This window comes from Cyrtonyx montezumae, unplaced genomic scaffold (genome assembly GCF_038088225.1).
Source record: "Cyrtonyx montezumae isolate F1298 unplaced genomic scaffold, pur_monq_1.0 scaffold_2, whole genome shotgun sequence".
NCBI lineage: Eukaryota > Metazoa > Chordata > Aves > Galliformes > Odontophoridae > Cyrtonyx > Cyrtonyx montezumae.
The window spans coordinates 18,792,261-18,820,189 of NW_027071936.1; the positions used below are offsets into that span (position 1 = coordinate 18,792,261).

A 27,929-nucleotide genomic window follows, 5' to 3' on the forward strand; every position below is an offset into this window, starting at 1 on the left:
AAGAAGTTAGTTGGAGCCTTAACTGAAAAACTTAAAGTGTCTTGGTGCATCTGATGGGGCTGCAGAGCACTCCCTTCCTAGCTAAGCACTGTTGAAATGTAGTAAGAAGAGGTCAGTGATTGAGTTGATCAGAGAAAGCTGGAGGGAGGGGCTCGTACTGTGCAACCAGAACCAAGCTATCTCACAAAGTACTGTGATGAAAAATAGAGTTTTTGCTATCTTAATCAAATTTATGTGACAGAAGCAGACAATTGCAAATGCTCTAATTAATAGATACATCATTTTAGCTACTACAGTAATATTTCCTGTGTTTTATTTATTTATTTTTTTTATTATTGTTGGTAGAAAATGTATTCAGCAAGTGCAGGTAACAGAGGCTGATGAAAGAGGCCTGTGCAGGAGGATAACTGACTTTCTTTGTGGTCTCCTGCCTGTGTCATTAGAAAAGCTGTTGCCATTGACATGTGTCTTCAGGTGATGGGTTTACTAATGCAGCTATACCACAAGACAGGCTTTCTGCTGTGGAGAAAGTCTTACCGTCTTAGTTGCTCTTAAGGGAGTCTCCTACACAGATCCAAAGTCAGTATTATGATTGTTAAGTGCCTGCAAATTGCTAGTAAGTAGGTCTGTGTGTATTTTGTGCTGAGTGCTGCCAGGAAGACAAGTAACATTGTCCCTTGTTCCCTTCTGCTCCTTCCAGCGTGGGTAACAATGCCTGTCGAAAGAATGCGGATGCGCCCATGGCTGGAAGAACAAATAAATTCTAACACAATACCGGGGCTGAAATGGCTAAACAAGGTAAGGGGTGTGTTTGTGCAAGTACGCCAGCACGTGTGCGTGGATGAGCTTCTTCATAGCAGTGTACATTGGTGTTCCTGGCTTTCAAAGGGGCAACATAAGGAGGAAGGGCAACGCCGAATGCTTCCTGCTGAACCTGTTTTTCTGGCCTTACATTCCAGCTTGGAAGCTCTTTCCATTTGCCTGTTAGATCTGTGACTTGTTTGTAAGCATTTTCCCTCTGTCTCTTTGTTGGTGAAAAAAAAAAAAGTAGACTCTGTTAAGTTTTTAGCTGGAACGAATTGCTTACCAAGTAGTGTTGGAGGGATTTTGAACAAAATGCTGAGGTGGAATGGTATGTTCTACATTAACCTCTGAGTTGAAGTGGTGATCTCTGTACAACTTATATGAAACCTCTGATACTTAAAACAGTGAATCTGAGAAAAAAATCAAGCAATTTATCCTATACCAGACCCAACTTACTATTCCTTTTCCAGAACTCATTGTGAGAGTGCTAGATACTTTGTGAGCACATCAAAACCAATTACATTTATTTAATTGATTCAGTAAAACAGTGTATTGAGACTTTGATCTCTAATAAACCCCAGAATTATGCAATGTGCAGAAAAACTATTCACCATGCTAAAAACAATTGCACAGTTTTAGCAACAGAAACCACTTCATTATCAAAATGAATACAATGGAAATGCTGTAAAGTAGGTGCAGAAATATGGGAGCTGCAATTCTGTTTAAGGCTCTAATCCAGTTAGTCTGTTATTCTCTCCACGGTAGTTTCTGTGGTGCTCAGATGTTCATCTTTAAGACTGGAGAACGACAATTGAGAATAATATTTTTTTAAATTTCAGTTTGCAAAGTTAAGAATACTTGTGTCTATACAATTAACAGCAGCCCTGTCAACTTCAGCAAATTTTGTCTCTCAGGAACACCCTGCATCAGTTACTCTCACATGCTTGACTGGGTAAATAAGTATTCATTTATCCATTCCCAAGTTAGCTGAGTAAGTCCTTATTCTTGCATAATGGGGTCATAGTTGAAGAGGAACAGAACAGATTTTACTGTTGTCTTCATAATTTAAATACCACGTTCAGAATTCTTCTTCTGTACTGTCTCTACTCCTGTGAGGTCTCTCCTACTGACAGTCCATCTCTGCTGTGCTTTCTTGAACATTTCTATTTGATTCCAAACTCATTTCTCTGTGCTTAGCAGCAGAAGTATTTCAGATTCTAGCATCTTATGCTTAAATGTAGTGGTGCTGTCTGAAGGTTATGTTCACGTTACCTTTCTCTGTACTCTGGGAACATGTTCTATAGTGTCAAATCACTGCTCCTGTATATAGCATCTAAATGTTTCTCAATCACCTCCAGGAACGGTGACTCCAACACCTCCCTGGGCAGCCCATTCCAGCACCTGACTGCTCTTTGGAGACATTTCTTAAGATACTGAACAGGACAGGCCCCAGTACCGACCCCCGGGGGACACTGCTCATGGCCAGTTGCCAGCTGGATTTATCTCCGTTCACTGTCTGGGCCTGGCCATGCAGCCAGATCTTCACCCAGCTCAACAAGCTTTGAAGTGCTTCTGAGTGTTTCTATTTAAAAATGCTTAAAAATTAATTCCAGTGATGAATCATTAAGCCAAAATTATTTCTGTTTTTACTGTAATTCCTGACCATAAACAAAGACATGCGTGAATTCTATGATAAAATGTCGTATGTAGCAAAGCACACTATGTATGCACGGGGTCAACTCTGGAAACTGTAGGATTTCAGGACTTGTATATTTTAATCAGAGATTGGGAAAGTACGGTTCATATTAAAGAAAAGAGGATGGGGCAGATTAGTGAGAGAATGGCACGTGTACACATGCACAGGTTTTAAGGAAATAAGATTGAAATATTGAAGAAGTGAGTATCAGTCTGAGATTGTCATTGGCTATCTTTTCTTGGGGAATTTTTCCAGACCAAGAGAGGAATTAAACCTCACTCAGTTAACAGTGATAAATTAGGTTAATGGCCCATTTACCTCTTTCCTTCCGCGACTGTCAGTCAGTTACACTATGCCTCCTGCTTTGCTCTGCATTGTGTTGTTGATGTTTTTTTTTTCTTCTTCCAGATTACACTCCCTCCTCTATAGGGCTTAAATAATAAGTACTTATCTTCCTCCTCAGTGAAAATATTTTCCTGCTGAACAGCAGAAGGGAGGAAGGGAATTTACCATCCCAGGGAGACAAAACTGGGACACGCGAGAGAAGTTATGTAGTTCAGCAGAGGGCAGAGGTGATGTGAGGAGGAGGATAATGTGAGGTCAGCATCCCTCATGGGCCTGGAAAAGGAAATCAGAGTGGAAACATGCGAAGTAGCTGTAACAGGAGCTGAAAAACAACCCGCTGCTTTGATGGTTGCTTGGAGTATTACCATTCAGACAGAGGTCACTATTTAAAATTTGTCTTATGACTTCCTAACTAGTCTGATCTCATGCTTGTTCACCTGCTTGGAGCATTTTGTGGTTAGAGTTTCAAGTTTTCATTACTATTTTACTCTTCCTACTTATTTCTAAGAATGTGATTCCTCTTTCCCTTTTGATATCCCCATTGGATAGTGGTAGCAATGGCCGTTACACAGCAGCAGTTTTGTGGGTTGTGCTTTTGACTTTGGTGAGTCTAATTTTATACACAAACACAAGACTCCAACCAAAATGCCTGGTGATGAAGTGTTGTGTAAAATAGTGCTTCAATTTCCATGTCTAAGAAAAAAAGTGATGAGCCTTTTCCTATTAGTCGTTATTTATGAATAAGGAGCGGAGAAGGATATGGGAAAATGTTTGATGATGAGAGAAATAAAAAATTAGTATTTAAATAGGAAAAACCTAGATAAAGTGGAGCAGAACAACCATTTCCGCTGTTGGAACTTGCAGCCACTTGAGATTGTTGCAGTCAGCAGTATTGAGGGATTTCAGAGAACATTAAGTATTTACATAATTGATGAGAAAATGTTTCTAGATGCAAAACTAGATATATTTAAAAGTTGTAGTACAGGTATAGATCTTATGATTTTTACTTTTGATATTACAATTTCTTGTAGTCCTTTTGCTTCAAGACATGGAATTAGGAAGGATTTTCTGAAATGAACATTTAGGTAGCTATTGGGAAAGTCTTTGCACTGTTCTTTGAAGCAGTGGATACTGTTGATGGTACATGGTGCTACATTCGTTGTCTTGTTCAGTATGCAGGTTCCTAAATAAGGTTTTGAATTTTCAGGCAGCACGTGAAATCAGTGGTATAACCTTTGTAGCACTGTGTAGTGTTATTCAAACTTCTCCTCATCACCAAACATGAGAAGACATTAGTCTGCTCATTTCTTACAGTTCTCACTGATAGATTTTTAATTTTTTAATGGACTTCTTTTTTTTTTTTTTTTCCCATACTGATGATCATCTTTAGAACAGTATAGACAGTGGAGCTTATTCTAGCTCCAGTGAATTCAGTAGTGCTGTGTGGACTGCAGGACAATGGGATTGAAGGCCTTCCTTTAGGCCTTTTCTACTTGGGAGAGAGAGGAGCTCCTCTTTAGGATGATTTAATGAGGGAATAAGGGATTTAAGGAATTTAATAGAGGGGAAAGAGTAAGGTGGCAAAAGGCACATGAGATAAATAACAAGAATGGCTGAAGAAGATGAATGGGTTTATGAGAATTTGATGGAGAACGGGGATCGTGTTAAATCTGCTTTTACCAAATAAAGAAAAGATGAAGAGAAGCAAGACAAGATGAATGCAATTCTGAACAAGTGAACTTAAACGGAAGGACTGAAGAAATGAGTTGAAAGTTGTCAAAAAGTACATGCTCAAGTAAGCAGAGATCATAGAAAAAGGAAGAGAAGTAAACCTAACCTTTACATTTGTGAAATATTAACCAGACAGACAAGAAGGAAATGCAGAGGATTCTTCTCCCCTGATATTAGACATCTACAATGCAGTTGTTTAAATGAGAGCTGCCTGTCTACAGTTGTTTGCAGTTAATAGAGAGAAATAGGTATTTTTGGGGTGTAATTGAGTTTGATGAGTTGAGGTAAATTGTCCCCTGGAAATGCCTTTCTTTTCACTGGTTGTGAAGGGAATCTAAACTTGAAAAGGTGGCACTTAGAGTGCAAATATGTCTGCATTTGAAGCCAGGCAAGGTTTCTCTTCTGCAAGAGGAGGATTTTATTTGTGAAGCATAACCCCTTTGCATGGCTTCGCAGAAATGGGCATGAAGTGTTCTTATGCTGTGTTGTATGATGTGAAAGCACATCTGGCCCATGAAGGCATCCATCTGGCCCAGTGTCCTGTCTTTGATGATGGCATGGGCCTAAATGCTGATGGAAAGAGTATTTGAAACTCTAATTTAACTCTAATAACTCATAATTGAGCTGCATCTGAATTCATCATCCTTTATAGACACCACTGTACTTTATTCCACAAGTTCTTCTGTCAAATCTAGCATCCTTAGTTGTGATTTAGTGTACCATCTTCGATGAGTTTTTTCTGTTCCCTTTGTGAATCAGTACGTCCACTGTATAAGGCACGCCCTGGTTTAACTCTGTGCTGTGTAAACAGAGGGCAAACAGCCCTTCCTTTGGATTGCTTTAAATCAGCTTCTCTTTGGGTCAAAGTTTCTAAACTAAACAAGTTCAATTATCTTTAAACCCATCCGTGCACATGGGTGTCCCATGTTTTTTTTGTTTTTGTTTTTGTTTTTTTTCCCACTGCACGGATGTCTTCTTTTGATACATGCCCTGTTTGCTTGGCTGGTAAATTTTGAATAACCTTTTTTTTTTTTTTTTTTTTTTTTTCTGTGTCAGTGTTTTGCTCACTGAATTCTAAATGTCTTGAATTAGCTCTGTTCCTATGGTTGTTTATTTTTATCTCTGATTTTTCTACTCATGAGTGTTTCAGTGCTGCCAAAACTAGCCTTCATTTGAATGTTTAGAAATGTTTATCACTGCACGTTTTATCCGTGTGTCAGCTTGGAAAGCTGCCAGCCTCACAGTCTGTGAAGGGGCATCTGAGTATTTTGTGCGCTTGGGGCTGTATTCTACTTTCACTGACGCCAGAGGATATTTTCCTATTGAGCCCGGTGACAGCAGCACTGTGTTAGTAGGAAGCAAAACCCTTGCAGATGCTGGAACTGCGTTTTTAAATAAATGACTTGAAGTCATCAGAAAATCCATCAAGTCAATCAGCATTGGCATTTCCTGTTTGTTTTCCCTTCCAGGAAAAGAAGATTTTTCAGATTCCCTGGATGCATGCTGCAAGACATGGGTGGGATGTTGAAAAAGATGCTCCCTTATTTAGAAACTGGGCAATTCACACAGGTATTGAAACTTTCTTTTTTGCAGGACAGATTTTCACCCGTTTTTCCTTTTTAAATTTATATTTTCCTTTCATGATTTTGTTTTAAGTAACACAGAGAGTGAATTGAAGTTTCCAGATCTGTGTGAGGTTAAATGCTTTTTTTGGGGCCTGCAGTAATCTCCAGCTTTATTGAATGGCCGTAACTCATTTGCATCGAGGTGCACAGTAAAACTTAATTGATTTAAATGTTAACAAGATTGGACTCAAAACTGTTTTGAGTAGAGCATGCTCAGCACTTTGTAGACTTTGTCCCTTAGGCTTTTTATGCGCTTCTATGGATTTGAGCCAGACTTAATAAAGGTAAATGCTGTGCAAGCTTTTCCACATTGTTGTAAAGTTGCATCTGATCTGCAGTGCCCTAGGTCTTTCTTGGTCAGAAATTGTTAATCATGTTCCAGAAACATGCATGAGAATGAGATCACAACATTCAGTTACTCTTGCAACCTCAGCTGTTGTTTGAATGCCTGTTTTGACAACCAAGGGTTAATACCATGATGTTAATCTACATTGTTACTAGTTTGTCTTAGGTTTTCAGTTACACATCGTATATGCTTAACTCTCTTTTCTTGCTTAGGAAAATACCAGCCAGGAGTAGATAAACCCGACCCAAAGACATGGAAGGCAAACTTCCGGTGTGCTATGAACTCTCTGCCTGATATAGAAGAAGTTAAGGACAAAAGTATAAAGAAAGGAAACAATGCCTTCAGGGTCTACCGGATGCTGCCGTTGTCTGAAAGACCTTCCAAAAAAGGTAGAGGAGAGAGTTTGTGAGTGTGAAATTGGTGTTGGCTGCATTGTTCCTATGGGGCCTGCATAATGTGCCAATTTTACTTCTCCTACTCTAAAGTTAGACTTTTTCATCCAGCTGTTCCCTGGAATTTAGAAACTTCTCTGTGAAAAATAGGCTGCATTCACTTAAGGGAACGAGTTGCTTTGAGGGAGATCAACAAGATAGGGTACTGGGCTGCCTAAGCTGTGGTAGTTCTATTAAAGCCATCAGAGCTGTATTCAGATGTTAATTGCAGGTACAGTGCTTGTTTGAATTTTAGGTCTGCTAAGTAACTGCTGCCAAATGGCCAAAGTTTCACTTCGGGCAGTGATACAGTATAAACAGCTGAAGATTTGCTGAGTGATGAACACCCCTAACTCGAATCAGGAGCTAGCTTTCATGCAGGAGGTGTTAATATCAGTGCTGAACTAAAACACGAGTTTAGGAAGCTGAGAATACCACAAAAGAGCACCCCTATATATTTAATATCCGTGGCACTGCTTTCAAAATCACAGTCCATGTGAGATGTCCTAGTGAATGAAAGCAGCACAAAGCCATATCTGCTCATTTCCTCCCTCTCGTGAGATAACTGGGCCTCATTCAGTCAAGGAGAGTGATCGGGGCATATTAGAAATTGTTATATTTCATACAGTAAAGCTCATTCAGAGTGTGGTGGCAGACATTTTGCTGTCTTCTTCCAAGCAAGGGTAGAAATAAACTTGCACTCTTCAGCTGAGTAGAAAGAGTATGCTCTGAAGTTTTGCTGTGGCCTGCATTGAAAATCTATTTCTGTAGGACATAGGAACCAAATTTATCTGCCACTTGGAACTGGGAGCACAAGATCAGCGTCTGGGTTTCCTATACAAGGAACAAACTCACAAGTTTGGCATCCTGGGTGAACACTTTATTAAACCAGAGGCACTTTAGTTCTGTAGGTAATCTAGGCCATGAAAAAGCAGGAAGAAGGCTGTGCCTACAGCATGGTAGAGGTGAAGTGAGAAACTGTTTAAATTCCCCTGATTTGGTTTAGATGTTGAATTTCCTATGTGCCAGGAGAGGACCTAAGCACCAAGTCAGTCTAAGGAGTGTTTAGTTTCTTGTTGAGTAGAAACATTGGCATTTTTTTAGCTTTGTTATTGGCTCCATAGAGTAGAAAACAGGGCTTCCTTATTCCTCTGGTATCTTCTAGTGCCTAGGTGTATTAGTTGAATAGATAACCTGCCATCCAAATGTTGTACTTCTGCTTGATGTTCTTCTAAAATCAAATTTGATGTAGCTCAACTTGCTGTTTTCTTAAGTTGTGACATATAAAGCTCATCATAATTTTAAGGTGTGAATGGAAATGAATGAATTTGGAATATTTTTGGGGTAGAATCATACTATGAAAAGAAGATTAATCTGGAAAAAGCAGAATGTTTGCTTTGAAATCTCTCATCTGTGCTGTGTTTTGTACATGCAGGCATATATCTATGAACCATAATTTGACCCATTGTGGCAGATTCTTCTCATAGCTGTAAGAACCAGAACAGTTCGTAATGAAAACTGAGATTCTGGAGCTCTGTGTCATAGCCAGAGAAGATTCAACTGCAAATCCAGCTACCTTTTAACTAACATCTTTTGGCCCTTGCATATCTTCTCATTTGTCCTTTCTACGTGACACATGGCTACATTTATGTATGAGTGAGGGCAAAAGAATTCATCTGCCAACATTTTTAATTCTAAGCCCTATCTTGTAGTAGGGATGGGAGGAATTCCTGGGGCACGTCTGTGCAAAGAGCGTGTAGAGCAGAACTTTCACAGCAACTCTGAGCTTCCACATTAGGGTCTCCTCAGGACAGAGCAGGGACAGCAGTGCTGAGGTCTTCCAAGGCACAGGAGATTTGGTGAGAGCCACATGCTCTGGCTTATATTCTGGATTCTCCAATCCAGTATGATTGCATAAATCACTTTGGCATAAATTATAACATATATTCCTCCCCCCATGTTGCAACTATTTACAAAAATACGTGTTGAAATTTCCTGTGATCTCTTTTCACACATTAAATAAAAGAACAGTCTCCCTTTTCCTGTTGCTATGTACATGAGTCTGTCTCCAGTGTGACGAGATATATATTTGGATTCTTTTTCTTTGACAATTTTCCTCCCCCTTCCTTGGTTCTTTGTCACTCTTTCATGTTTTTCACCTTGCTTTTTTTTTTTTTTTAACTGAGATTGCTTCCTTTGGTCCTTTAATAGTTCTTTTCTGTAGTCCTTCAAAAATGAAGCACAAAACCCTGTGCTCAAAGTGAATTTTGACTGTCCAGTATTTAAAGTGGATTTAAAACTAAGCAAAAGGAGTTCTCCCTTTCTTAGGAGATGCTGCTATTTTGAGTCACATTTGAAGGCTATTTCTTAGTGAATATAGAAGTCATGGAGGACGATTGATGGCATGGAGGACTTTAAGAAATCTTCCTTCTGTTGTTGCAGGAAAAAAAACGAAGTCTGAGAAGGATGACAAGTTCAAACAAATTAAGGTAAGAAGCAACTGTTTGATACTTTGAGAGCCTGTGAAAACAATCCGGTGCAATTGTTTGTTCTTTTTAATAGTCCTAGTAGTATCTAGTGGTGGGCATTTGCAAATCTCCCATGCGTTTGGTTTGGATTGGTTAATTAGCTATAGTTACTTTGGTGTAGTTTTGTTTTTTTTTTGAAACGTGAAGCCTGTTAGAGCCATGGCTGACATCATCAGTTGACACAGCCCTTGTGTTGCAATGCCTGGAGGTTGGAAAGCTGGCAGCTTTGGCAATACATTTGCCATTTGTCTGTGTAAGCAGAAATACAGTAATTATGGAAGGAATGCTTGCAAACAATAGAAGTACCTTTTGGACGATTTTTTTCTGCAGAAGGCATTTGAAATTCATTTTTGTTTAGGAAAGGGGGAGAGGTCTGTTGGAGCCTTATGTTCTGCTCATGCTTTGTAAAATAGAAGAAAGCTGTAAAGCTCATCAGCCAGGATGATATTTCTTCTTGTTCAGAGCATGGACCCAAACTCACATTCACTTTCCCTACAAAACATAGTATTTCCTACAATTTGCAGTTGTGCTGAGGCCCCTCTGAGATGGTCACTGTTATAGACCAGCAGGATTTGATCCAACTTCAGTGTTTTCATAAAACAAGTTGCAAAGTTTCCAGGCTTCACAGAAGTTTTTATTCTTTCATTAAAACTGGGGATTTGAGTGCTGAAAGCCCAGCCCACGATAGCATGCATTAGTGTCTGTAACAGAGCAACAGCTTGGTGCTCTGCTGCTTGCTTGTTCAGGACTGTGGCTCTCATGTCTCGATGAAGCAGAGAGAACACCGAGGGGTGAGAAAAATCCTTTATTAAAATTGGATTTGGAAAGCAAAAATCTCTTCAGGTAATGGTGATTGTATAATTGCATATCAGAAGGCTGCTTTATAAATTCTTCGTGATTTCAAATTGGCTGTGAGGTACCAATTTTTAACCATTGTATCTGGATTCTGCAGTCATGCGTGATTGTTATCATATGACTGATTCCAGGGGATCCAGTAAACTCCTTTGGTCAGAGCTGGGCAGCACACGATACCTTCCAAAGCTGACTGCAGCACTTTGCTCTGCCCCTTCTTCATAACTTTTCTTTTAGTTAAAATATTAAATACCTGAAAAGCTGTAGAGGTACCTGTGTAATCTTTCCCTCTTCATTCAAACGAATCCCACAAATATTAGTTGCTGAGGGTATCACAGTGATGTCTGGGAGATTATTATGTGCAGCAGGTGAGTTAATGCAGACGCACATAATTGAACACTAAAAGCTGCTTAAATTTCTTTGCTTGGTGATGTGAATTCTGAGCTGTGTGGTTTTTGTTTAAAACCTTGCAATTGTCTTGAAAACCTCTTAGTGAAGATGGTTGGGTTGGCTACACTGTGACCTGCCTGCTGACCTCTACTGACCAAGAGAGAGAGAAGCTAAGAATCAGAGAAAAAGGACCTCAGTGTAACAGAGCCTCACATGAAGTTCCCCCCTGTCACTGCTGTCAGGCCCTGTGGGTGCCCAAGTTCCTAAGATGATGTGAGTGAAGACCACTGGCAGGCTCCACTGGTGAGACTTTGGTTCCTGCCTATGGCTGACTGGTGAGGCTGAGCTTGAGCAGGATGCTCAGCCAGGACTCTTCCTTTCCCTGACCCTCCTGAGTATGTGAGACATCTGGCCTGTGCCTAATCTCTAGTTAGGGCAGCACATCTCCCACCTTGCAGATGTATCCCCTGGTCACTGGGTGCCTGGGCAAATGGGAAAGAGGCCAGAAGGTAGCTTAGTAGTCCATGGAGACCATGAATAGGCTCTTTTCTTCAAAACAGAGGTAAAGGTTGAACTGCCTGTGTGAGATGTAATCTGTACGTTGTGGTAGGTGCATAATTGTGACTATGTGTGCAGCTCCCCACTGAGATAATGTTTACCTTTCCCCATCCTTTTAGTTCAGCTTCCTCTAGACACGTAAACACTGAAAAGTGGTGTAACACCGACTGTGCTGATATCCACATCCCTTTGTGGACCTGGCCTCATCACCCAGGTTTCAAGATGCACATTTGTTCCTGCAGCTCATAAAAGCAGCTGAATAAACTCTGCTGTAACGAAGCCTCGGCAAAGCTGATCAAGTTAGGGTGTGAACAGCATTCTCATGGGGGCTGTTGTGTTTGCCAGGGCATTGCATGGCACGGTGGCTCCAGTGCAGAGTCCTCCACGATAACTCTTGGTGTGGTTAGTGCTGTGAAGGGCTAGCACCATGAGTCCTGAGGTTTGCCTGTGCCCTGCGCTTACTGAGGTGTTTTAGAGCAGTGAAAAAGGGCATGCCAAGGCAACAGATCAAACCAGCAGTTTTGCACCTCTCTGCAGATGTCATCGATGCAATAGTGATGCAGAACTTGGCTTTCACTGGCAACACTGCCATCCCAGAATGAGAGCTGAAAGCTTTGGACTTCCTATCTGATAACCTTGTATGGGTCCCAATACCAGGGAGGAGATTGGGCACATAGTTCTTTAAAAGTGTTTATAGCTTTTAAAAGAAATTTTGAGGTTTTGGAATGAACATTTTTTGGTGTCTTGTCTGAAGGGAGATTTTTCAATTCCCATTCAAATGTACCAGACGTACAGAGTATGCATCTTGTGGGTAGCTCAGTATATATAGAACAGGTGGTGTTTTCCCAATGCTATTGCCCCATGGCAGTGTTTATGATGTGGTTTAAGCAGGCTGTATTTAGTGTAAACTCTTTGATTTGCTGCAGAGAAAAATTAAGGCTAGAATTAAGTGATTATTGAACTGAAGCTAGGGCTTTATTTCAGAGAGTGCTGAGAGATAGAGTGTGTTTGGAAGAGAATGAGGGTGAAAATGAAATAGAATACATTTGAAAGCAGTGTTTCTTCCTTGTTTGTTCTAAATGTTGATCTCCTGTCATAAATAGCACACTAATTTCTTGCTCCCAGAAGGCTCGCTCTAAATCTGAAAATTAAAAATAGCTGGAGTTTCAAAGCTGAAGATTTGGAAGTAAACTCTGGCTGCTTCTCAGAGAACCAAATTACTTGTTCGGATACTGTGTCTAACAGGGAGCAGTGGGGATGTGGCAGGCAGAAGCTATTTGATTTATTACCATCTCTGAACAATGAGATGAACTTAGTCCAGGCTCCTAAAATAAATCAAACCTGACCCAACTGTACTGTTTTCGTTCTAGCAAGAGCCAGTTGAATCATCTTTTGGGATTAATGGGCTAAATGATGTTACTTCTGACTATTTCCTGTCCTCCAGTATAAAAAATGAAGTTGACAGTACGGTGAACATTGTAGGTAAGTACTCCTATGCTTTTCATAATGCTAAGCATACAGGTGAACTATAAGACAAATACATGAAGTAGGTGATGCCAGAAAAAATAACCCTTTTAACTGTTTCAAACTCACCTTTCCAGCAGCACTGCGTGCTTTGGAGAAGATCCCAGGTATAATCTTGTCTATGTATTTCTTGTTAGCCAAAGCTGCACAAGGTCCTGCCTGCAGACCAGCCCCACCACTCTGCAGTGGTGGTGAGCAGCACTACTGCAGCATGGCTGTTTCTCTGGGAGCAAAGCACATAAGAACTTTTTCAACTTTTTCCCTCACATCAATTTTCTGCACAGTATAGTCTTCTTCTGTGAGGAGACTGTAGTCGGTGCCCATGGGAAGTTGTGCTGAAGCTGGAAGGTGGTTTCCCTTTGCTTAAAGAAAAGTTTTATACAGGATAACATTTTGTTTGTGAGTTTAAACAAAAAGATGAAATAGAAGAACTTGGTTTTTTTTTTTCCTCAATAGCAGAGTTAGTTCTTAACATTACAGAGCTAACAGGAAACATAAGTAAAGTCTGGATTTAGAAACAGATACATATTAGGAATTAGGTGTCATCTCAGAATGTGAATAATTGGCCCTTGGTAGAATAACTGGGCTGGTTTTGACAACTCTCACATTGCTAAGATCCTCACTGCAGTGAGGGCTCCTAGAAATGTGGCCCATTTACTATTTTCTCTGAGAGTTCTACTTCTATATACAAGGAAAAAGTGCTTGAAAAATATGTTAATCTTCCTTTTATGAAGATGGCAGAAATGTCATGCACTGGCTATTCTTTTCTACCATTTTTTATATCACAGGGCTCTGCGTTGAGTCATTCCTGCATGTACTTCCATGGCTGGGGAGTTCATGAGTGTTTTTTTTATTTTTTATGACAGTTTACTTAATTGGTTCTTGCTTTGTAAGAGTGTTAGGACATGAATTTGTTCATACTGTTACAGAGTGTTTTATAACTTGAAGGAATTACACTATAATGAATTATATATACTGACTGACTCAAATCCAAATCTGAAATATGCCAAGGCTGATATGCAGCCCTGAGGAGGAAGCTTCCTACACTTTAGCTTTATTTTAAAACCTTCACGTTAAACAGAGATAAATTAACAGCAGCCTTTGCAATGTACCCGGTATTCCCAAAATCCACAAACATACAAGAGAGTCATTTTACTGGAACGGCTCAGTTTTCTACAGTGCAGTGTATCCTGAACTCCTGTCAAATTTTAGTATGAGATGAATCCATGTTGCACCTTGGAAAATCTCAGTGATTGTGGAACAGGACCCATAGGGTGATATAAGAGTTGTCAATGTGCTAATGTGGAAACCAAGAGAGGAGCAGAGCTGAATTGCTTCTGAAGGGCTTTGGTTTTCCTTGGGGCTCACAAGGGAGATCTCCAGTTAGCATTTGTTGTTTTTTCTCCAGTATCCATTTTCAGGGGTATGACGGCAAGGTTTGGGTGGATAACTGTGATCCAGAGTTGTTTAATTAATGGCTAGGGAAGTGTGCTGCTTATCCAAACTGAAGAGAGAAGTCCTTATTTAGTACTCCAAGCCAATATTTAATATAAACAGGGGAGAAAGGGTAAAATAGATATATTCTGCGGAAAGGACAGAAGTCAGCTGGAGGGGAGAAAAGACAAACAGCACCTGTGCTGTTTCTGATGCAGCTCAAAGGAAAGTGATGGCATATTTCCCAAATAAGCAATATATTTTGTTGCACTAAACTTCTCTCTTGAGGTGGGTAAGAATTCTTCAGGTATCAAGGAGAAAGATAAAACAGTGCAGATGGCCTGCTCTTATCCTGAAAAGGTTGCACAATGCTGGCTTCTTGTGGATAAAAATTAACTGTGTGTGTGTGTGCTCCTGCCTCCCAGCACCCCAACATAAGGCAGATATTTTCAAAACAAAATATCTGGAACAAAATGGTAGTAATTGGAGTGATTCAACTGTAAAAAAGAACTATCAGGTATGTATGTCATTTTTGAATGTTAGGACTGTCTCATAGCCTGCACAGACAGCTTTGAGGGAGTTTCCAGTAGTTGGCTGGCACTTCACAAAGCTTTTCCCTAGGAGAAAACCCTGTCATTTTTCTTTTTTAAATAGTCATACTCTAATCTTCCCCAAAAGATAGAAGACAGAAGTGGATTGTGCATTCATGCACATTTATTTGAGTTCACCCAGGAAAAGATACATCTGTCTTTTTTTAAATCAATAACCAGATTGCTTAGGTCACTTAACTGAAGAATTTCAAGATGTGCTGTGCTTCATTTATTACATTTTTCTTCACCATGGGTTCTGGTTAAAACAAACAAACAAACAACACTGCTATCTGAATTTGTAATAATTCAGAACCTTATAGTTTGGTGAATTGATTGCGACTGTTCTTTGAAACATCCATTATTGGCCACTTCCAAAATGACATTGCCAGGTGGGATGGGCTGCTAGTGCCTGGAAAGACTTGTTGCTGTGTAAAACTCAAAATAGGCATTGACTGCTGTATGGTGTGTTTAAGACTAACAGTTCACAACATGTAAGTAAATCTGGACTAGTTCCTCTGGCATAAAATCTTCCCAAACTGCTGTTGAAGTTGGTAGGAGTTTGTGTGCATGAAAATTGTTGTTTTGTGCAGTGAAAGAATATTGATAGTCTTTCTCCTTCTCTCGTGGTTACTCTCCTTCAGCTGTGGGTACAGGTTAGTCATCCTCTGAGGTGGTTCCTCACCTGCTTGCTGTTCTGATCTGGCTAGTGGCTTTTAGCTCAGTGCCAGATTAATGTAGTTATCATGTGTTCATATTTCTGGGACCAAAAGGGGAGTTGTACAAGATGCAGAACTGTCTCTAGCAGCTCCAGAAAACTGAGATTTTGGCTTTTACCATAGTGCTTCTTTGCTGAGTAACTTCTAAGTTTATTCCTCTGTTTTAGAAGGGTGTTCTATAGCACAGGTAGTGCCTACAGAGCACTTTTGTGTGCTTGCAAACCATCCATGGTGCCTTAACTTTGTAGAAATGAAAATGTTACTTTGGAATTAAATATTACTTGCCTGAGGTAATAGCAAAAACATAATATAAAAATAACTAATCAGACAGTAGCTGTCAATCACAAACCATTGGGACTGGGGACTACAGAGTATAGGTTCAGCTATGATTTTCTACATGCTATCACTAGCATTTCAGGTATCAGTGGGAATAAGCATCCAAATGGAGAAATATATTTTTGACAGATGCATGCCATATATTAATTGGCTTTTCACCATATTTTACATAATTGTGAGACCAGTTTTTTTGTGCAGCAAAGTTATTTGTTCTCTTAGTGCATAATCAGTGTGAAAGCATCCAGATGCTGTGGGATATTGGCAGCTTGCTAGGTGAGGATGCTTTCCCAGGTTAAGAGAGATTGCCATGGTCTGTATATCCTGGTGAGGAAAGAGTGTGTGGCTATAGTGTTCCCTAGAAAAGCGTAAGGGAAGATTGTGTGTTGGGGCTGACTCAAGGGCATTTTGAGTGAGAGCCAGGAAAGAGTTAGGCATTCTCAGTTGTCACAAGTGGAAAAGAAATTTCTTTGAAGGTGATGGAAACTAAGTAAGTCACATAGTTTTCCTTGTAGAAGTCCCATTGAAAGCAGGTGGTGGACGTGGAAGAAAGTGCTGAGACTGTATTAAAGACTCCAGTTCACTCACATACCAAGCATGCTCCAAGGACAAACTCTTAGAGATTCAGCAGGGTTGACATATTACAAGTAATGGATTTTTTTTTTCTTTTTTTTCATCTAACTTCAAGTTGTAGGACAGCAGCACCTTGATGGCAGCAGCGAGGAGCAGGTGATAGTTGCCAATCCTCCAGATGTTTGCCAGGTAGTAGAGGTGACAACAGAAAGTGATGAACAGCCTCTCAGCATGAGCCAGCTGTACCCCCTACAGATCTCCCCTGTGTCGTCCTATGCAGGTAAGCATCCTTGAGTTTCTTTATGTTCTTTTTAAGAAATGTTTGTTAGATGCTGAACTTACTAGAGAGTGCCAGGCCCTGAGGCAGGGGTCACCAGGGAAAAGCAGGTTCTTTAAGGACAGCTGGCACAGATATAGATTCAGTAATGTCTGTTCTGCTGGCTTCTGTATTTTTAACTCAAAACTCATAGCCCTGTATATTAATTTTACATTGGCAACTCAGCAGAGCTGAGAATGGAAATATAAGCTGCAGTTTTTAGCCTGTGACTAATGGAAAAAGAACCTTTTCAGATGTAGTGTAGAGAGGCCTTTTCATCTTTTATTAGAGGGATGCTTTCAATGGTACAAGTGATATGCTGCAAATATACTGTGTCCCCCTGGCAGCCTGATCTTTTTAAGATAAAAGGTCATAATCTCTGCTGTATGTTTCCCTGGTGCTTGCTGTAGTGGATACAGAGCGCTCAGGGCTGCATTAATGATATGTAATGCAAACATGAATCTGAAGGCCTTGGGGGGTGGATCTGTGTTAGAAATATTCTGCAGAACATCCATGTAGTGACTGATAAGATGGGGTCTGTGGAAGTCTGGCTAGCAATGTCTGTCTCCCATCTGGATTCTCTGATATCTAAAAAACAGTGAGATAACAAGCTTTCCCCAGAGTTGGGGTGCTAATGGTTTCTTGCTGTGATCTGGCCTCTAATTTTCATAAAACTGGTAGGAAGTTAAGAGTTTTGGCCCTTATTTGTTCCTTATCCAAGGCTGACAATATGTTCAGAAGCTGTTAAGGGAGAACAGACACAAATGCACACATGGGCACACCACAGAGTTCCTGCAATCATACAAGCCTTATTTCCGTAGGAAACAGGACAAAACCACGTTTGAAAGTAGAAAAAGTTTCATATCCAACCTGTCTTTCCTTTTTTAATGTGTTGCTAACTTGCAAGCCTCAGGAGACAGAAGCAAAAACAGAAATGTCATCTTTTTAGGCAAGCTTGAGTATTAATTGTTCCCAATTTATTATTTTATACGTGGTTTTGCCTTTGACTCATTAAGCTGAATTACTTCCAGATGCATTTTTATAAAATATGTATGTAGGAATTTTTATATCTTTGGGTCTGAGTGAATATTATGATGTTTCATTGAACAGCCTCCAATGTTAGTCTCAAACATTGATATATGGTCATGCTTCCCCATGTGTTTAGTCTGTAATGGTCAGAACATTTAAAAGGGCTTTGCAAAGGATAAGGAGGGGTGCTTTAATTTACTAGCAGTGGGAGACAGGGCCTTTGAAACATTTGTCCTTGTTCCAAATGCTTCTTGCAAAATTTTTCCTGGCTGTGTGAAAGCAATAGTGATATATATATATATATATTATTTTTTTTTAACCTCAGCTAAAGGATCTAAGCTCTTGCAGTGCAGACAGAAGGCACCAGCTAGATCTGAAAGTCATTGTATTGTGGTAATAGAGAGGGATATCTGGTGACAAGAGAATCACCTGGACATGAGCAAGTCCTGAGTTACTTCTCCAAAAGTCAATGCAAGAACTACGTAAATGAAGCATGAGTGAAGTACTTCTGCTATCCCCTCATGTTGTCTTAGTATCCTTGTGGATTTCAGCTTTCATAACTTGTTTCAGGACCGACTAAACCATAACTAAGATAGCACAGGAGATGATTTCGTGCCACCTACATGCCTTTGAATGCGTCTCAAGACAGGATGAAGATCCTGATTACTGTAGCTAGGGGCCAGTAAGATGTGGAGTGCCTGGGAAGAAGTAGCCCTTTGCAGCGATTCGGTCTGGGGCCTGTGGGATCGGCAGCAGCTCTGCAGAAAGGGGGTGGTAGTGAGCTGAACATGAGCCAGCAGAGCACCCTGACTGCAGAGAAAGCCACAGCCTTCTGGAGCACGGCTAGTAAATCTAGGCAAGTGATTATCTCCCTCTACTCAGTGCTAAGTCACACTGCTTCCAGTGTATTGGGTCCAGTTTTGAGTCCCTAGTCAAAGAAAGACACAATCAAACAGGAGCAAATGCAAAAAAAGTCTGCCAGGATAGTCAGGGGTCGAAGCACTCATCCTCTGTGAGGAGATGCTGAGAGACAGGACTTGTTCAGTCTAGAGAAGAGATGGTTTTGGTAACCTCGTGGCACCCTGTCCACATCAACAGCAATGTTACTGAGAAGGTGGAACAAGGCTCTTTCATGGTCGTGCATAATGAGAAGTAACGGGCATAAATTGAAGCAATAGAACTTGGTCCAACTGCATGTAAGAAAAAATGTCACATTTTTCACCACAAGGTTTTTCAGAACCCTGAAATTTGTAGGTCATCCTCATGCCTATTTCTGGCTATATCTTGTTATGCACAAAACCGTTTAGATTTGGAGCCCTAAACCCTTGTGGCTCTGCTGAGTACAGTTGCCTACTCTGTCAGGTGCTACCACTGAGTGGCAGGAAAGAGGATGACCATAACAGCTGCACAGGAGCACTTAGTTTAGCTCTTCTGAAATAACAACAAAAAAAAAGTAGCCGTAGATATCAGCTGTCCTACATAAATCTGCTTTATTTCAAAAACACCTCTAGTTCCTTTCTGAGGTTACACACGCAAATGATATTTCTGGCCCTTATGAGTTTCCTCATATTTCCATTGACGTCTATGAAATCCACTTTTTTTTAGTACCAAGGATGTTCTTGTCACCCTCATCTTGTTTGACACTGATTCAAATAACCTTCTTGACTCAAGTGACCTCTCTAACTTTCCATACCAGAGTGGCTAGCTTCCATGGCTTCTCCTAACTATAGCGCTCCCTCTTGCTCAGCATTTTGTTATGTATAAACATCAAGGATGGATTCCTTTTCATCTACATCACTATTTTTTTTGTTGCCACATGCTTTTTCACGTCAAGGAGTATCTGTTTCTTGTCTCTGTGTGGATTCTTCCTATTGACTGTCTTCAGGGCCATTTCTCCTTTTGTACAGATTACTTTCTGCATCTCTTTCTCCTTTCCCTCCCTCCCAGTATGGCTTAATTAACCAACTTTATCATGTTGTGACAATGAATGAGGAGCCTTGCAGAGTGTTAACTTCATAGGGCTTCACAGTTAGATCCTCTGTCTTGCTGCATGTTGTGACTGGGACTCCGGAGTAGGCAAGGTGCCAGCTATGGAAGTTAATGGTGTTTAGTAGCTGAGCTGTCTGCTTTCTTGTTTTTCAAGGGCTTTCAGGGCTACCTAGAAGGCTTGAAAATACTCTGGGGCTCAGGCTCTTCTGCAAGCAAGGGCTGAGCTGCAGGAGGGTGGCCATCCTCTTGGAGCTGCTGCCCTGTCTCTCAGTGCAGAGGGGTGGCAGCTAGTGTGCTTGTGTCTCTGTGCTCTGTTTGAAGGTAGGAGGTGCTGGGGTTGTCCTGCTGTGGTGCAGGAGGTAATTGCATTTCCCTGTGCTGGAGGGCAGGGGGCTGAGGAACAGAGTGGGAGGCAGGGCAAAGCTGAAATAAGAGCAAAGTGTAATAACAGTAATAAAGTGCAAGAACTGACAACGAAGCCTTGAGGTGACAAACTGAGATAACAGTTTATGAAACAAAAGCTCGCTTATCTCCTCTAGGGTGGAGTTGTTGATGGTTTTGCAGGAGGTAAAAATAACGATTTGCAAAGGACTTTGCTCATAACTGGATTCAAGCTGCCAAGAGCAGGAAAGGGGAAGAGGGCACATTCCTCACTGGCAGGAGTCTCTCACAGCCCAGAGTATGAGCAATAACACCGACCTGCTTCTCTTCCACCTCTGTTGCTGTCTATTCCAGAGTGCATCCATACTAACCATGATACACTCATGAATTTACTCCGTAGTTCAGTGATGCTGTGTTGTCTAGCCCTTAGATTACTTCACAGGGGGTTCATGGTTTACTATTCTTTTCCGATTGTTTGGCTTGGCTCTGTGCTTGCACTTGTTTGAAGTGGATCAGGCCTCTTGAGCTGGATTTTGCTACTGTAGATAAAATTACTTGGGTTTCATTTTTGCTTCTGTTTTATTTGACAGAAAGTGAAACGACCGACAGCGTTCCAAGCGATGAAGAAAATGCAGAGGTAAGTGTTTTCTGGATTTTTAATGCTTTGGAGCAAGATTTCAAAATCACATCCTGAGGTATTCTTTCCACTTCTTTCTTTGTGACTGTCTGCTAGTGGGCCATTCATGTATTATTGCTGAGGGAGAAAGGAAAAAAGTAGGAAGCTTCAGGGGAGACAAATGTTGGGATGAATTTTAGGCAGAACAGATATCTCTGTGAGTTCATTCTTCCTCATCTGTCAAAACTGCAAGGAGACTGATTTTCATGAGAAAATCCTCTGCAGAGCCATCAGCAGTGCCAGCTAGTTTGTTAACATGGAGCAAACTAGCAAGCTTTGTCGTGTGTATGCTGCATTAACATTGCTGGGTAGTGGGTATTTTGTCTCAGCTGAAAACACACTCACTTTGTTTTCCTTAAATGGAATGTGAACTCATACAATTGGAGGAAATGCTTACACGTGTGACAGAAATGCGACTTGAATGTTTGAGGTGTGTGAGGCCAAAAGCTTTCCCAAGCAGCCAAAACTGAGTTAGCACACAGCATGGGCTACCTTCTGTCTGCATGCTTGTGACAGTTTTTATTCCTTTGCCCTGGACTGGAGGACTGTCCCTGCTTCCATGAGCAGGTGGAAAATCAGCTACCTGTGAGAGTTCGTGTCACAGGGAAGAGAGAAAAGTGAGGAAATGCCCCAGCTATTTCACCAGTGGTGGCTGAGGTGGGAGCTCTCCATCTCCCCAAACCCAGTGAGGACCCTCTTCTGACAGGATGTGCCACTGCAGCATAGCATGTGTGATGGGGAGAGGGCAGGATGCTCATATTTCCTTATCAAACTTCATCCCTATGATGGGTCGACATGCTACCAAGGGATTTTTCTGGCAGCCTTACCTCTGATGACAGAGCCTTTTAGTCTCTGTGACAGCTCTCCCCAGTAATGGAGGAGACTTCCATTTGAAGCTCTTGAGTCATGTCCAATTTTGTCTATGGCATACTGTGTATAAGGTCTTTATTTTCCATCAGAAGAATGAACAGAGTGTCTTGAGTGCTGGAGAGCCACCAAGTTTAAGATACAGGACTTAAAAAGGGGGAGAACTGGCAGAGAGCAAAGACGTTCAAAGCCAACTGCTGGTGACTCGGTCTTTTAGAGTTGGGGTAACTCCTGTGCAATCTGTGGATATTTCAGTCATCATCTTACTACTGGGAGCAGTTTGCAAAGTGCATTCACTCATTCAATCTTTCCTGGTTCTTCTTCCCCCTTCATAGGGACGACTTCATTGGCAGAAGAAAAACATTGAAGGCAAACAGTATCTCAGCAATCTGGGAATGCGGAACACTTCTCATATGCTTCCCAGCATGGCTACTTTTGTAGCCAACAAGCCTGACCTCCAGGTCACCATCAAAGAAGAAAGCTGCCCCCTGCCTTACAACAGCTCCTGGCCCCCTTTCCCAGACATCCCTTTGCCACAAGCCATGTCCACAGCCTCCACTAGCAGCAGCCGGCCAGACCGCGAGACACGGGCTAGCGTCATCAAGAAAACGTCAGACATCACCCAGTCAAGAGTCAAGAGCTGCTAAGCCTTTGACAGTGTGTTTTTTAGCTTTGTTTTGTTTGGTTTTGTATTTTACGTTTCTCTAGGAGAGGTTCATCCCTTGACGCACATTAGACAAATCTAAGGTAAAGAAAGCCTTGGCAATATAAAACATTGCTGTGTCTGACTCCAGTGCCGGAGTGTTTTTAACTCAGGACTCCAGCCGGCAGTGTGTACATCTGAACCCAGGTGGACTTGCAAGGTTGCTACGTAGGATAAGAAAAACCAAGAACTTTGGCCCACTTGCAGGTTCCAGTGTTTCATAAGAGGACCAACTGACCACAAGGGAAGTGGTGCTGCTGCGCTTCTTGCTGTCAAGGCTGTGATGGAACTGAAAGCCTCAGAATGGAAGAGAAAATGTGAACTAGCTGGAATATTTTTAAATAAAACAAAAAAATCTATTGTGAATATTGTACATAGTGCAGTACTAGCAACGTTGCAGTCTGCTTCTGCACCTTATTAAGAAAGCACTTACAAAAGGCCTTTTATTACCTTGCTCTACTTAATGTCACATTGAAGGTCCCTCCCCACCTGTATTCTTTTCCAAGGCTATTCTTGCAAAAGTGTCCACTAAAGAATAGTGGAAAGGAAAGAAAGTTAAAACTTCCCATGTGGATTTCATACATTTTAAGACTGCTTTTCTCGTGTTTGTTTTCTAATCTGCTATGCTTGAATGCCGCGTGGTACAATAGGGAAAAAGAAAAAAAAACTATTACAGAGATGTTATGCAAATTCCCAGATTTAAAAAAAGAAGAATACTCTAATTCTAACCAGAGCAAGCTTTTTTATTTTTTATACAGGGGAATATTTTATTCAAAATAAAATTCTAAAGTGAATATAATTTTTTTTAATCTTTTCTACAGCAAATTTATAATTTTAAGATTCAATCCTTGGTTATCAGCAGTTATTACATCCTTGTGGCACATTTTTTTTTTTAATTTTGTAAAGGTGAAATAGCTTTTATGAGCTCATGTAGCAATCAGATTATCCTGTGGATTGATAATAAATATGGTATATAGTTAAATTTTTAATAATCCTCTTGTTTGTCTCTCTTTTTTAATCTTTCAGACGCCCCAGATGGCATGGGTGTTTGATAGGTGGATGTGACCCCTCAGAGTGAACTATTAGCATGAGCCACCTTTACAATTTCTGCAGTGCACATCTGACAGAGTGGGAAGTACTCTGCTCAAGACATCTTGAGGTGGAAAGAGGAACTAGAGCTTGATGGTAACCGGATCAAGTTTGGCCTCATGTGCACGGGTTGGGAACGGTGGAACCTCTCCTGGTGCTATCCCATGGTTTAGCTTTGAGGAAAGGAGCTCATGGAAGGGAGCTTGAGGATGTTTATCTGCAGCCCATTGTGTGCTCAGCTGAGTTTGCCCTGTTCCTGGTAGATTAATTTGCTCTCAGTTTTCTTGGGCTAGAGCTTTGGTTGGAAGCTGTTCTGTAGCATCTCCCAGCCCCTTTTAAGATGATGAGATCCTGTTATCCTGTTGGTTAGGCACTGATTTTATAGGATCACAGAAGAACCAGGGCTGAAAAATCCCTGGTGTACCTTGGCTCTGACTAGTTGAAAGCAGAATCTGGAATCCAGAACCACGTCAAACCAGGTTTTTCTAGCAGGGGAGACCAAACTCTTCTTCACCCAACAATCTTCAGTGCACAGTTTTCACAGAAGAAAACATTCTTTATAGCCAGAGCTGCTCCTGAAGCGGCTTGGACCCATCGCCTCTTGTCCTGCCACTATGAATCCTTTTGAAGAGACTACCTCTGTCTTCTCTGCGACCAACTTCTAGGCACAGGAGACTGTAATTAACTCACTCTGAGCTTCTCTTCTGTAGGCTACACAAACCTCTTTGCTTCAGCTTCTCCTCACCTGATCAGTGGCCCACCCTGGGCTGCATACAATGGCAAACTGGGAGCTGCAGTTTTCCTGGGGCTAGGTAGGGGCTGCCAGGCTAAATGAAGGGCTGATGGCTTGAGTTCTTCTCTGGCAAAGGCCTCTTCTGGGAAAGGAAGGGCTGCAGTGACTGGGCTGAGAACTGGGTCTGCCTCGGGGCTGAGGGAAAAAAGCAGCTCAGTTGCACAGGGCTGGAAAGCATCTTGTAATGTAAACTCAGTGCTGGTGCTGTCGTTCTCCTCTCAGGAGGATTTAGTCTGTGAATGGAGAGGTTCTCCTGCCTCTGGCTCAGCACTAGTGTTGCAGCTGAAAGCCCAGAGATGCAGTCGTGTGAGGACAGGAAAGTATCTCTCAAAGTAAACAAGAGCTGACTCTGGGCTTTTGCTTTTCCACAAACAGGGCTTCTGTTTATGCCACTGATGGCCTGCTCTCTCCAGGGTCGGATTGGCTGCATTAGATGCAGGCACATCTCTGCAAACCTCCTGGTGATGGCAGTGGCCTGTGCATTACATTCTGAAAGCTGCAGTAGGCTATTGTTTCTAGCTGTGTTTTAAGCTCCCTACCCCTCACCCATGGCACTGACAGTGTCTCGGGGGCTTTGTGCCTTTCACCAGTAGCTTCTGCTTGCAAAGTTCCTTTTTAATGCTGAGCTTCTTCCTTTCAGCATGTCCTGCGTGGCTGTGGATGAGTCTGGCTTCAACAAGCTCTGCTGTGCACTTGGGTAAGCAAGGAGCTGTTGCCAGAAGGGCTGCCAGAGTTTTTCTAGGTAGATAAATGTTTGTTTCCAAAGTAAACTCTCGTTTGAAAGGAGAAGGCTTTGCTGCTCTTCACTTAGGCCATCTAAAAAGAAGGACTAGGCGACGGAGAAAGGCAGGCAACACCAATTCCTCTCAGAAGCAAGGAAGGCAGCTAAGCTCCAAAAACAGCAGCCCCCACCCTGCTTGAGCAGCTGCGCAATAGGAGATAGATGTGTGTCTGGGAAGGGCGTGCATACTTGCTAAATTCTCCTCTTCCCAGGGCTTAGGTGTTTGAAGCTCTTCCAAGAGATGTTCACGCATGGGAGTTGCTGAATGTAGCTATAGCACTGATCCCTCAGACAGAGCATCCACTGCAGATGAGAGGCAGTGGTGTGCTTGCTGCTCACTCTGAGGACATTACAGTTTGTAGGGCGTGTGTACAGCCTTCTCCTCCCTGTCTGGGCTCCTTATGTCCTTTCTAGTCTCTAGTGAAAGGTTAACCTACATAGTGACCCCTTCAGCAAGGACCTAGTGAAGGCAGTCTTTTATCTCAGACCTGTAAAAACCTCTTGTCTCTACGACACCTCTCCTCTCAGAGCTGATTGACAGTAACTGGAGAATTACAGAATGATTCAGGTTGGATGGGACCTCTGGAGGTCTGTTTAGACCACCCAGTCTAAATAGAGCTAACTGTAAAGTCAGGTCAGGTTGCTCAGAATCTTGCTAGGTCAAATTTTGATCATCCCCATGGGTGGAGGCTCTGCTGCAGTGCCCAGTGGTTGCAAAGTGACACATGTTTGAAAGGCACAGGCTGACATGATCACGTTCACAGCGTGACACCACGAGTCTCAGATCCTTAGAAAAACAAGGATTTTGTCCTTGTTGCTGAAGGCTGGAGTCCTGCGTGCATGAGATACTGGATCACAGGGAGGACTGCTCTGAATCTGGAAAAGAGGAGTAGCCCCACTGGAGAAAAAGGTCCTGCATTTGTGGATTCAGCACAAGGGGACTCGCACCCCTTTTACTGTAGGAGCCTTTGCCCTCAGCTACTGTGAACATCCCTCACCTGGGCTGTTTCTTGCAGTTTCCAAGAGGGAAGTGCTTGAAGACTCTTGTGAAGGCAGCATGGTCCTTTCTGAAACTCAACCAAAATAATGGAATGAAAAAAATGAAATGGTAGCCTCAAGCCTAAATTTATCCAGGTGTGTTTATGAATCATAGTGTTAACTCATTTTCCTGCAGGTGTCTGGGGCTGCCCCTGCTGCCTTCCCCCTGGAGCATGGTGCACAACAGTATTCCAGTGCCATTCAAAATAATGAGAGCAGAGTCAGCTCAGCCTGCCCAGGGCTAGGCCCTAATTTTCTGCTCATTGTGTGGCAGTGGATGTGGCTCTTGGTTGCAGATCCCACCTGGCTGTCCCTGTCCCTCCCTCTGTCCCTTGGGACTCCCTGGCTGCAGCTGGGGCTGCTGAAGGAGGCGAGGGCTCTGCTTTTAGTAAGGTAAAAATTGGTCTAGCTATTTTAACTGGATTTCCTCATGACTACATCTCAGACCTCAGTGCCACAATCCCTCTCTGGAAGGTAGCTGGTAGGATTGGCTTCATTTCCTTGCTTTTCTTCAAAATATGGTTTCCTAGCTGATTGTGTCCTTTAAAATACAGCCAGGTTTCAAAAACTTTGTGCCTCTGCATATTATTTTTTCAGGCCATTTTCAGGTCTTTGGAGAGCATCATGTTTAACCCATCAGATCCAGGATGTAAGGTGCTGCGTTTTTAACCCCTCATCATTCCTGCTGTCAGACCTAACACAGCAGCAGGAAGCTGGCTGGGTGCTGAGCACGTTTGCTGTAGCACAGGTTTTTGCATGTGCCCTTTTAAAGATGTCTTGCAGTCAGTGCTGTCAAGTTTCAGTTTTTGTTAGTATTTTTACTCTCATGCAAATCAGTCTTTTTTTTTTTTTTTCCAAAAGGAATAGAAAACCCAACTCACCCAGCCCACTGCTGGCTGCCTGCTGGGTGTAGCAGGCAGGCTGCCTTCCTGAACACCTCTCTTGAGGGCAAGAAAATATTGACACACAAATACTACTGCAGTACTCTGGTGTGAGCTCCAGAGAGCTCAGAGAGGTTAAAATTTGTTTACTCTAGCTGTAAATTGAGCCAGTCTCCCCACTCGACTGCTCTGCCTGGCCTCAAACCCACAGAGCAGCACCACTGGAGCTGGCAGGAAGCCATGGTGTTTGCATTGGTGTCCCAAAGCACAAGCACAGGAAGGACATCAACCAAACTGCCCCTGAGCTGAGCCACCCTGCTGGCCTGCTCAGTGCCCCAGTGCCTGCAGCGTGACTCGTCCTTCTGTGTGGAAGGGCAGTCACTCCTTGCAGCTGCCTTTTGCCTTTGACGAAGTTTGCTGGAGGAAAATGAGATAATGCCTGTTTTGCAGGAAGGCCTTGTGATGCCATGATGCAGTTAGTATGGAGAGAGCATTGCTATGTCTCCAGTGACTGCTGTGTGCAAACACAAGTTTCTTGGTACTACAGAGAGACTTAATGAGTGTTCCTTCTTTTGGGTCGATGGAGCAAAATTTATAGGGAGAATGTAAGGGATGGGCACGAGCAAAGTTGATACAAAATTGCTTCTATCTGTGAAGCTTCCCTTTGAATAAGGATGTCAGAAGCAGGCATTGCTGATATCGAGCTGGAACCAGTTGCCCGATCTCACTGGCCTGCTTCAGCAGTCTGCATCAAATGCTAATCTGGAGTAATGCAGTGCAGCCCTGATGAAGAGGAAAAAAAACTCAAAAAAAAATTAGCTGAAGAAACATCTGGAGTGGTGGTGTTTGTATGTCGAGGCTTTAGTTGAGTGAACAGCATCTCCCTGTGCACACAGCTGTGGGCTGCAGC

At 42.1% G+C, this 27,929-nt stretch overlaps 1 protein-coding gene across 5 annotated transcripts in view; it reads left to right on the top strand.

Annotated features, from left to right (window-relative positions):
* The window catches only part of IRF2 (interferon regulatory factor 2), a 39,725-nt gene extending 16,296 nt beyond the window's left edge, over positions 1-23,429 (top strand). For all 5 annotated transcript variants that reach the window (XM_065736553.1, XM_065736549.1, XM_065736550.1 and 2 more), the window contains 8 exons: positions 701-798; positions 6,046-6,145; positions 6,760-6,936; positions 9,421-9,467; positions 12,677-12,788; positions 16,592-16,756; positions 20,782-20,828; positions 22,070-23,429. In XM_065736553.1, the coding sequence (XP_065592625.1) occupies positions 712-798; positions 6,046-6,145; positions 6,760-6,936; positions 9,421-9,467; positions 12,677-12,788; positions 16,592-16,756; positions 20,782-20,828; positions 22,070-22,381 (1,047 nt within the window). In that variant the 5' untranslated portion in view covers positions 701-711 and the 3' untranslated portion in view covers positions 22,382-23,429. The remainder of the gene's footprint in view (positions 1-700; positions 799-6,045; positions 6,146-6,759; positions 6,937-9,420; positions 9,468-12,676; positions 12,789-16,591; positions 16,757-20,781; positions 20,829-22,069) is intronic.
* The last annotated feature ends 4,500 nt before the right edge of the window (positions 23,430-27,929 follow it).